Below are 10000 nucleotides of genomic sequence, written 5' to 3'. Positions count from 1 at the left end.
AACTCTTGTAGTACAGTGCTAGGAATGAAAAGGTGTGTGTATGTGTGTGGGTTTGTTTGTATATATGTATTTGTTTGTGACAAATATTGAAAGAGATATGAATGATGAATAATTTTACAGTGTAAGACGTGTAACTGACATTTTGATGTACATCTTCTCGACGAGGTTTAACATCTTATACTCTGAAGTTATTCATTTTCGTTTATTCCAGTTTCAACAAAGGTATGAGTCTGTTTGCTTGTGTGTGTATGTGTTTTTGTTTGTGCTATTGTGGATGTACATTCATTTGTATGACAATGTGAGTGTTTGCTGGTGTGTTCCAGGCATGACGTTTACCTTAGATAGTAAGGTATATAGTAATATAGTATCAATTAAGGGTTGAAATATAGAAAGCCTCATCTTAAGTCATATCTCTGCTTGTGGGTTCAACCTGATAATGGCTGAGATGGGGTATCCAACATCCGTGGCCAAGTGTTCAGTATTTTATGTATATATATATAGATTATATGAAGGCAATGTTATGTTAACCCTGATAGATCAGTGAAGTGTGCGTGCTTGCATGTATGTGTACTGGGACGTTTTATTGTGTCTGGTATATTGTAATTTCTTTATTATTTCTCTAATTTATGATGTTTAATGATCAGTTTTGCAAACAATCTCTCATCACATCTCATAAGTAATATTTTGATATGATGAAAAAATAATACTCTCTTTTGGATCCTATTATATTTGAAGTTATGACCATATTGTCCAGTGTAGCCAGAGAAAGGGCTGAGTCATGAATGATTTTAGGCAAGTCTTTGTTAACTGTTTCTTTGATATATAAGATATGTCTAAATAACTGCAAGAGATGTGTTTGCTCTTATTTTCACTTTGTAAATAATGGTTTTAACTTTTTTTTTTAATACTTTATATATATATATATATATATATATATATATATATATATATATATATATATATATATATATATATATATATATATATGAAAATCATTAGAATTAGCAATTGCAGAAAATTATATAATTGTGGTTTATATTGTGGTATAAGCAGGTTTCCATCATTTGAATCTGAACACCTGTGTTTATTAATTGTGTTTTATGTAATATTCTTCAGATCAAGAGTGAAACTGGTTTTTATTTTGTAAATAGCATTGGATGATGATCATTATAAGTTCACATATTTCCCAGTCACAATGAATGGATACAAAAGAAGGGGAAAATATATGTATGATGAAAGTAGATGTGGGATTTAAGAAATAGTATACTGCAGTGAAGATGATGTTAATTAAGGGACAAGGACAGATTACTTCACAATACGAAGTTCTTGAAATTCGCTGATCCAGAAAGCTGTTTGTTAACCTTTTTGGCTGTACCTCGCGTTGTTCTTCAGGCTAAAACTTATGGTACTAAGTAAATAGAGAAAAAAAAAAATCCTTCTATATGCATAACATAAAAAAAAAGTTACTTAGATCTTTAGTAGAATTCACACACTGTACAGTTTTAAATGAAGTTCAGTCCCTCATTTTAGCCTAGTACCCATAGCTGTATATACTGCAATCATAAGTGGATGCAAATGATATTACATGTTGAGAGATGTACCTCAAGAAAATGGCCAGTTGCCAAAGAGATCTTCTTCTGCATTGCAACGTTAATTGCATTGTCAGTGCTCTTTCCTGTGAAATGATATTTTTGTGATATTTGTTGATCAACTACCAACAAAAGATATATTTAAAAAGTTTTCCCTTAGAAGAATTCAAAGAATTAATATGAACAGTTCAACAGCTACCCAGTAATAGTTAATAATCTATCCACTTGAATGAATTGTAATTTCAAATCATCTATTCCCATCTTCTTTAAAGATTCCACAAGATTATAACCAGTTTCATAAAATTGTTACAGTATTTCTTCACATAATTTATTTGTAACATATATATATGCAAATATATTATTTACTTCTACAAGGGGAGGATTTCTCGTAACTTATGAAGATCACTTTTTTTTTACCAAATCTTATTCCCATAAATTTGACAGTAATAAAACAAAAACTCATGAAAATCCTCTTAGCATTCTCTTGCTGAGAGTGTTGCAATAAATATTCTGAAAAAAAAATCTTCCAGTCTTCTCGTTATATTATGTTTTTTTTTTTTTTTTCCATTATTTAATGGACATATGCTAATGTCTTAATGATCTGACAAGCTTCAGTATCAATGATCTCCTAAAGCTACAGAACTTGTTAATTATAGCTGAACCACACAAGGATTCAGTTACCTATGAGCATATACTGGCAGTATTTACAATTTTTAGGATATTTTGAACCCTGTTACATTCTTGAGAGCCACTGTAATACGTAGTTTGTGGTCTCTCCTAGCTTATATCCTTAATGATAAGCTAAACCAAATCTTCCCCTCAATATTTGCTTCACTTCGGTGAGTACAAAACCCTGGGCTTCGACATGTGATATTAACCCGTTCCGAAACCACCACAAACAACAGGGATCCTGGCTGCTAATGTGTGTTGAGTCAAGTGAAGTTTATATAAACTTTATTTTTTTGATTGAAAGTCAGTTAAAAGTTTAATTATTTATTTTCAAAAAGAGGATAAATACATGAATTGATGAAATATATATCCATATAGCAAATCCATGTACAGTATGATTTATTTTTTAAGTTTACAATATCAAACTTTACAAAATGACCCAATACAAAAGGCAAGCTAGGAGCTACCATTGTATATCTGGTGGAAGTATTCAATACTATTTCTATATCCTGTTTTCGATGTTTACATGATGTCAGTTTTCAAACCAAAGATGTATAGTTTTAGGAATGAAGTTGAAAGAAATTAAATATTATGGCCTCACGGGCATTATGCAATATGCTGTGTTTAATTCAACCTTATAACTGTATCTTGTAATTATACTAATACAATTGTTTTGTTTATATTATTGTTCCATGACTGAGAACTGTGTGACAAAATTAATAACCCATATTTTTTTTCTTTGCATGGACACATACTGAAGTTGAAATATGGCAAGTCGTGTAGAATTCTTTGTAAAAAGGTAATCTTATCAAATCTGATGATTCTGAAACAGGCCATATAATTACTCTACAAAATTCATGTTTTTTTCTTTTACAAAAGTATTGTTTATTTATTCTAATTCACTTTGTACTAGATCTATGCAGTAAAATTGTCAATAGAAAAAAAGAAAATAGAAAAATAGAAGTTTTCCTATAACAAACAATGTAACAAAGATATGTTCATGATTCATGAGCATTGAAAAGTGAAAGCTTCCTTCAGTTATAACTTTTAATAATAATATAGTGTTTGCATTATCACCAACAGATATTGAAACAGCATAAAACTGAAACTTTTAATACTAGAAAATAAGAGGTGGATATGTATTCAAGGCACAATTCCCTAAATAATTATATTCTACAACAAAATCATATATAAAATAATATTAAAAAGATATATTCATCACAATACACAGTGAAACCAGCATCAAGTATATGACTTCTGTATCCTTTTTTTTTAAATGTACAATAATGATAAAACTGCTAAATTATGGTACAATTTTTGGCCAGAAAATATCTATGGATGGTAGTGGTGATGCGTGTCTAACATATTAGCTATCACCTTTTATTTAGTCAAATAAATTTTCCTTCCTAAATATCTGCTTCAGTTCAATGTATGCAAATAATCTACTGCAAAAGTCAAATATACATTCATATGAGCACAAAAAATCTTCCTTAAAAAAGATAATAATATTCTTGGTTAATAGCTCTTAAATCCATCTTACACTCTGTTAAGATAACTTAAACAAATATTAAGTACAATATCCTACCTACTACTGGTAACTAATATGCCAAGAGTGTTACTATTACTAGGCAATAATATTCATTTAAATATTCCTCCAAAAATACACTAATCTACACAGAATAAACACACACAGATACAACCAGTGTGTGACGTGGCAGTGAGTTTATCTCCCAATAGTATGTTTGGGTAAAGACTAGTTACACTTACTGGTGAATGCTATCACGTTACCTATTATTATTATTATTATAGAAGTAGGTCACCATGAGAGCAGTTGATCTAGTCAACTAAGTGCAATGATGAATCCAATTTATATCTGCAACCTGAAGTTATGAGCGATACTAAAAATATTAATTTCACACTCAAAATAAGAAGATATGTTACTTTTAAACTATTTTTAAATGTTAGATGCATATATATAATATATACCATTGCATTATCAAGAAGGCATTTTGATGATTTACAATTCAAAGCTCTTATTGTATCCAATATCAAAAACCACAAGTCATATGAATGTACAAAGGAAAAAAACAACAACAACAACAAAATCACTCCCGCCAAAGAGTTAAGGTCGGGTAAGTTTGCACTCTCCAACCCAGACACTTGTTTTAGTGTAAATAAACTCGCAGACTGCAGCATTGTTGTCAAATGACATCTCTCCTACTTTGAATTCGGGGTTTATTGCCAGCTGAAAACCATTTCAAAACCTTGTTAACACTGCAAGAGACATATAATACTAATACTGTATATACTTCCTGGTGACATCACTTGCACAAATATCTTTGATAATTGTTTTATGCATTTGTAAAACATAAATATGACATGATATTCATCAATAGTGAGAAAAAAATCAAGACAATAATTTTTAAAAATGATACAACATACAGATTTAGCCATGCATTTGTGTTAATAACACATGAATGAATTAAGTTTCATCCTATTTCATCAAATATATAAAGCATATTGAAAAAACATAATTGAGAATCAATATTATCAATGAAATTAAGAAAAAAAAGTCTCCATATTTTGTTTTCAAAGTTTTTTTTTCAGTTCCTGAGTTTCTATTGGTTTCCAAATAAATAATATAAGACATTAATAAAATCATATATGATTTACAGTAACTAAATAATAAATACTCAAGAAATTATCATGTAATATATAAGGACAGTCTAAAAAAATTATCTAAATGACAGAGATGTGTGTTGTTCTCCTTACAAAGACTAAGAAATGACAGATACAGAAGATGTAATAGTTGATATTCAATGTGAATACCCAAAAGGAAATTACAAGCTGAAGAAAGTAACACACAAATAGCCATAACTTTTAGACTTAGAAGCACTTTCTTTCTGCTAAACAAACACATACTGACTGTAGTAAAGGCACAGAAATCAGTGGGTTAGCTGTACAGTTCAATTGGTTTCTCCAATGTGGAAAGACAACCTGTAAAAAAGATTCATCAACAACAGAGCCACAAACTCCATCACAAATGCCTCGGGGAACCACAAGCATTAGTAACAGAGTTAGCAGAGTCATGCATGGTGAATCTCAGAGGCCAAAAGATGCTGCCATTCTTCGTAAAGGGAGGTCTCAGTCTGAGATAGCATCAAGGCCGGGTGAGAGAACAATTGCCGACCCATGCAGAAGTCTCCGTGTATATGAGTTCACACACAGCCGCGTTGTTATCGAAGGTCATCTCTCCCACCTTTAACTCTGGGTTTACTGCTAACTGTAAGAATAGGTGTTGGCAAAACAATGGGGGTTGAGTCTTCTGAAGATCATATCTGTGTTCATTTGATTCTAAATTTTGCACAAATATACATGTGTATTTTTTGTATCTGGAAATCTGGTGATGAAATATGCCTAAAAAGATATTTATAGTTTAGGTTTTTGATTTTGTTACTATATATAAACTTTTGGCCATGAGGCTTTGATTACTTTCTGTTATAGTTCAATGGGAATTGTTTTAATGAGCCTAGTGATTCACAGTATTTTCAATGTCTAAGTATTTTTTCACTATACCCTGAGCTTAAAACAGGAGCATAAAGCAATCTTAATGAAAACCATGCACATGAAAAAAACTTTATCTCCCACAACATTTCTGAGTATACATTCTTGCTTAAATATGTACAGTATATATGATTTAATCTTATAGATAGAATGTGAAAATACCATGCACTCAATATCTGAAAGTAAAACATTAAATAAACTGTTAATTATGGAACTTACCAAGATTACAACCCTTCTTCATTTGACTTTAAAAATTCTAATGAATGCAGAAATGAAGTAAGTCAGAACAAGAAAAATATCTACACACTATGATATATGAAGTATAGATAGTAAGAAATAAAACAAATTAACAATATTCCTTCTGTATCAATATGAGGATGTTAGTGTGACTTTAAAAACACAATTTGTGCTAATCATAATGACTTTTTTTCATAGTCTTGACATTATTTACAAGATTTACAATTTACAGTCATTCTATACAACTAATACTGACATGTAAATCATCTCAATCATAAATATCATAGGTCCATCTTGTTGATACAATGGTAATCTTATTGAGTGTTTTTGATAATTCTTTAAAGAAATTTAGAATCCAAATGATCTGGGTTTATAATCATAGTATGCCCCATAAATACCTAGTCCAAAAAAAAGAAACTTATTCCATAACGAAAGAACAACCTAAAAAAAAAAAAAAAAAAAAAAAAAAAGACTATTAACTTACCTTAAAAGTATAAGTGCCTGGCTTGATGTCAGTGATGTCAACCCACTGGCAGTCGATGTTGTAAGCGTACGTGTCTGTGCAACCTGGGCTGATTCCCTGGTCGCCAAAGTTGGCACACTTGAAGACCGGTTCAACCCCAGGCACGCAGTTGTTGTCTTCAAGGCAGAAAGAGGCTTTGTGTCCCTCAGCCACCCGGTTTCCTTTATCGTCTATGATGTCATAGTGAGCAAAGACTTCCATGCTGTGATAGTGCCTGGAGCAGGAATGGATTATGAGATTACCTTACAGTTAGTTTCTGTTTTTACTATATCTATCTTGATTGGTGAGAAGTGTAATATAAGCTTGGGATATAAGTGGTTTAAAATGTGTTTATATTTAGATGTGTTCTCTGATGCCATCATTATGGCAAGATAATTTGCTGAGAAAATTAATAGTTTATGTGAATAAAAAAGAAAAGAAAAAACAACAAATCTCAAATTTGTCACACAATTAACCAGCTTTCTACGTGAAAACTTGAACAATATATCACCATCATATGAACTTTTTCTTTTCCTTACAATGAAAACACATCTACTGTACACTCACATGTGACAAGCATGCCACTCCCAGTACTGCTTTGGAAGAGTTGGCCGGAAAGCATCGGTTCCTTGGTTGACGATCCGTGCCGTGAAGCGGAGGAGACGCCGAGTGTCCAGGTGCCAACCGTAGCCGCTCTCCTGTTGAAGAAGAAGAAGAAGAAGGAGAAGGAGAGGGAGAAGGAGAAGGAGAAGGAGAAGGAGAAGGAGAAGGAGAAGGAGAAGGAGAAGAAGAAGAAGAAGAAGAAGAAGAAGAAGAAGAAGAAGAAGAAGAAGAAGAAGAAGAAGAAGAAGAAGAAGAAGAAGAAGAAGAAGAAGAAGGAGGAGAAGGAGAAGGAGAAGAAGAAGAAGAAAAACACGAAGAATTGGTTAATCTCGTTAACTGTCACAGGTAAAAATGTCATACATCTGGTATTCTCATGGATGTCTGAACTAAGTTTCACTTTTGAGTTTTATATCTTATTGATAATAACAATTAACCCAATACATAAAACACCATACATCCCATGAGTGTTTCTTAAAGGGCATATACATTTCTCATGAAACAATCTGATAAAGGGAAAGGCATATCTGGTTTATGATCATGGTCACATATTATGATATAACGTTCAGGGAGGAATATTGTGAACTCATTTTTACCTGTGCTTTGACTGCTGATTGAGCAAGACAATTTTCCTCCATTGCACACTGCAGGAAAAATAGTTGCTTGTCCTCCAAGTGAGCAGAACGAGCCAGTTCCATGTGGTCGGGGACTAGATCAGCTATTTCTGTAATTTCACAATTGTTTGAGTCTCATATACTACAGTTTTGAATAAAAAAAAATTCACTTGAAACAGTAGTTAAAATCTGTCACTTTTCAAACTTTCTCGATAAGCCCTCTTTATCTCTTTATCTTTAAGGAATTTACGCCAATTTGATGTCACTAAACCTTCAACATCTACAGAACATCAGCACTTACTATCGATACAGGTGACGCCCCCGATGTTGGGGTCTGAACCAGGGTTAGGGCAGAAGACCTCTCCCACGTCTTCGTGAAGGCACTGATCTAGAGTTTCCTCATTGCCATGGCACTTGATACCACTTAAAACCACGTCGCTAATGTTTCCTCCAAAATAACCTGGACGGAGAACGTGAAGTTTAGTCGAAAGTTAAAAAAATGACTCAGTTTTCCTATTTAAATACACTACTGCTTTGTAATAAGACAGCGTTATTGTTAAATGCAAGAGACAGTATCTATCTGACCTGCATCCATCCCATACAAAACATACACTTCCACCTATTTATTACCTGTCGTCAAGGCTGCCTGGGCATATTTCATATCGAGCTGCCGACACACCACCATGGCCTCCAGAATGCTCCAACCGTCACCGCAGATGAGTCCCCAAGTGTCATTGCTTCCAGGAAGGAGCACCTCGACTCGGCCTTCTTGCTCCGTCCGGCCTCCGACGAGTCTCACCTGCATCTTGCCCTCGAGGGAGTACTGGAAGAAGGGGAAGGCGGATGGTCGCGGGTTAATTAAGAAGGGTTTTGTCACTGGCTTCGGGGAAGTGCGCTTCGTTAGCGGGATTTCTTGGGTATGTTTTGAGCTGTTATGCATTTTATTCGTTTTTTTTAATTTTCGCCTCGAGTCATTCTCGTGAATTGTTGCTAATCTATTGCTACCTTTTGGAAGAATATTCTAATCCAGCTCTTCCTTTTTATATTGCATATAAGAATTTGCATTTTGAAATATAGATTGAAAACCTCTACCTTGTCAAGGAGCTCAAGTAACCGCATTAAAGCCTTTTCTTTAATAACCTATCAAACCACAACGGGTTTTCCCGCCCGCGTTTAATCTACAAAAGAATGAAATCCGATTCCTACTTCCCTTCCAACCTTCATCCTCGCCTGCCTTCCCCCTCCCCCCTCCTTCCTTCTCTCTCTCTCTCTCTCTCTCTCTCTCTCTCTCTCTCTCTCTCTCTCTCTCTCTCTCTCTCTCACTCTCACTCTCTTTACCGATATCTTCGTCTTGTTGGTGACAACGGGCTCGTCTCTCGGGGGCAGAGTGGGAGGAACAGTGGTCGTGGAGAAGTGGGTATCACACACGACCCCCGCCGACTCGTCCAGCTCGCAGTCGTGGATTCCCCAGCCGTCGAAGCGGCACTCGGACAGGCTCTCCTCAGTGCCGTAGCAGAACAGGTTGTCCATCCAGTAGCTTCCTGTAGGGGAAGGCGCTGGATGTGAACGGAGGGCGGAAATGACAGGAGAGATGTGGAAGTGTGTGTGTGTGTGTGTGTGTGTGCGTTTTGCTTAAGTTACGATTTTTTTTCTGAACGAGAAACCATGCGATTAACTATCCATCCTTCTTTCACATGAAGATACTCCCACACGTTGCAATTAAAAACAATCAACCAACCCAAACCTCAAACACCAACCCCCCCTCCCCCTCCCCCTCCCCCGCCCCACCCCAACCCCCAACCCATAAAAAAAAAAAAAAAAAAAAAAAAAAAAAAAACTCGAAACTCACCTCTAACATGGCCATACCTCCCGCTGTGTGTGACCTTCTTTATTCCAGGAAAGCCCAGCATCTTGCACACGATCTCGCCCTCTCGCTTATCCCACTCGTCGTCGCAGATGTTGCCCCAGCGGTTGTTGTGGAAGATCTGCACGTTGCCTGCCATTGCAAAGAAGGTCAGACTTTAAAAAAAATAATAATAATAGTTGTGGTAAGTGTTATTGGGTTAGTATTATTAGCATCGTTGTTATTGTTGTTAACTTTATTATCATATAAATAAGGTTGTTATTGTTGTTAACTTTATTATCATATAAATAAGGTTGTTATTGTTGTTAACTTTATTATCATATAAATAAGGTTGTTATTGTTGTTAACTTTATTATCATAT

At 34.4% G+C, this 10000-nt stretch overlaps 2 protein-coding genes across 7 annotated transcripts in view; one reads left to right on the top strand and one right to left on the bottom strand.

Moving 5' to 3' along the window:
• LOC122250185 (uncharacterized) overlaps positions 1 to 2872 on the top strand; it is a 413508-nt gene extending 410636 nt beyond the window's left edge. For all 4 annotated transcript variants that reach the window (XM_043011522.2, XM_086546653.1, XM_043011521.2 and 1 more), the window contains one exon: positions 1 to 2872. This exon is cut by the window's left edge and continues 1458 nt beyond it. The gene's annotated coding sequence lies outside the window, so the exon portion shown is untranslated.
• Positions 2567 to 10000, bottom strand: part of Loxl2 (Lysyl oxidase-like 2) — a 12985-nt gene continuing 5551 nt past the window's right edge. For 2 of the 3 annotated variants that reach the window (XM_043026754.2, XM_043026752.2), the window contains 8 exons: positions 9625 to 9771; positions 9114 to 9316; positions 8406 to 8598; positions 8077 to 8235; positions 7758 to 7885; positions 7129 to 7259; positions 6544 to 6796; positions 2567 to 5541 (listed from right to left, as the gene is read on the bottom strand). In XM_043026754.2, coding sequence (XP_042882688.1) covers positions 5419 to 5541; positions 6544 to 6796; positions 7129 to 7259; positions 7758 to 7885; positions 8077 to 8235; positions 8406 to 8598; positions 9114 to 9316; positions 9625 to 9771 — 1337 coding nt within the window. In that variant the 3' untranslated portion in view covers positions 2567 to 5418. The remainder of the gene's footprint in view (positions 5542 to 6543; positions 6797 to 7128; positions 7260 to 7757; positions 7886 to 8076; positions 8236 to 8405; positions 8599 to 9113; positions 9317 to 9624; positions 9772 to 10000) is intronic. The other variant, XM_043026753.2, reaches the window with a different exon arrangement.

Source organism: Penaeus japonicus, unplaced genomic scaffold, assembly GCF_977035675.1.
Source record: "Penaeus japonicus unplaced genomic scaffold, GWHDUDI00000001_assembly GWHDUDI00000018, whole genome shotgun sequence".
Lineage (NCBI taxonomy): Eukaryota > Metazoa > Arthropoda > Malacostraca > Decapoda > Penaeidae > Penaeus > Penaeus japonicus.
This window is presented reverse-complemented; position numbering and strand designations above follow the sequence as displayed.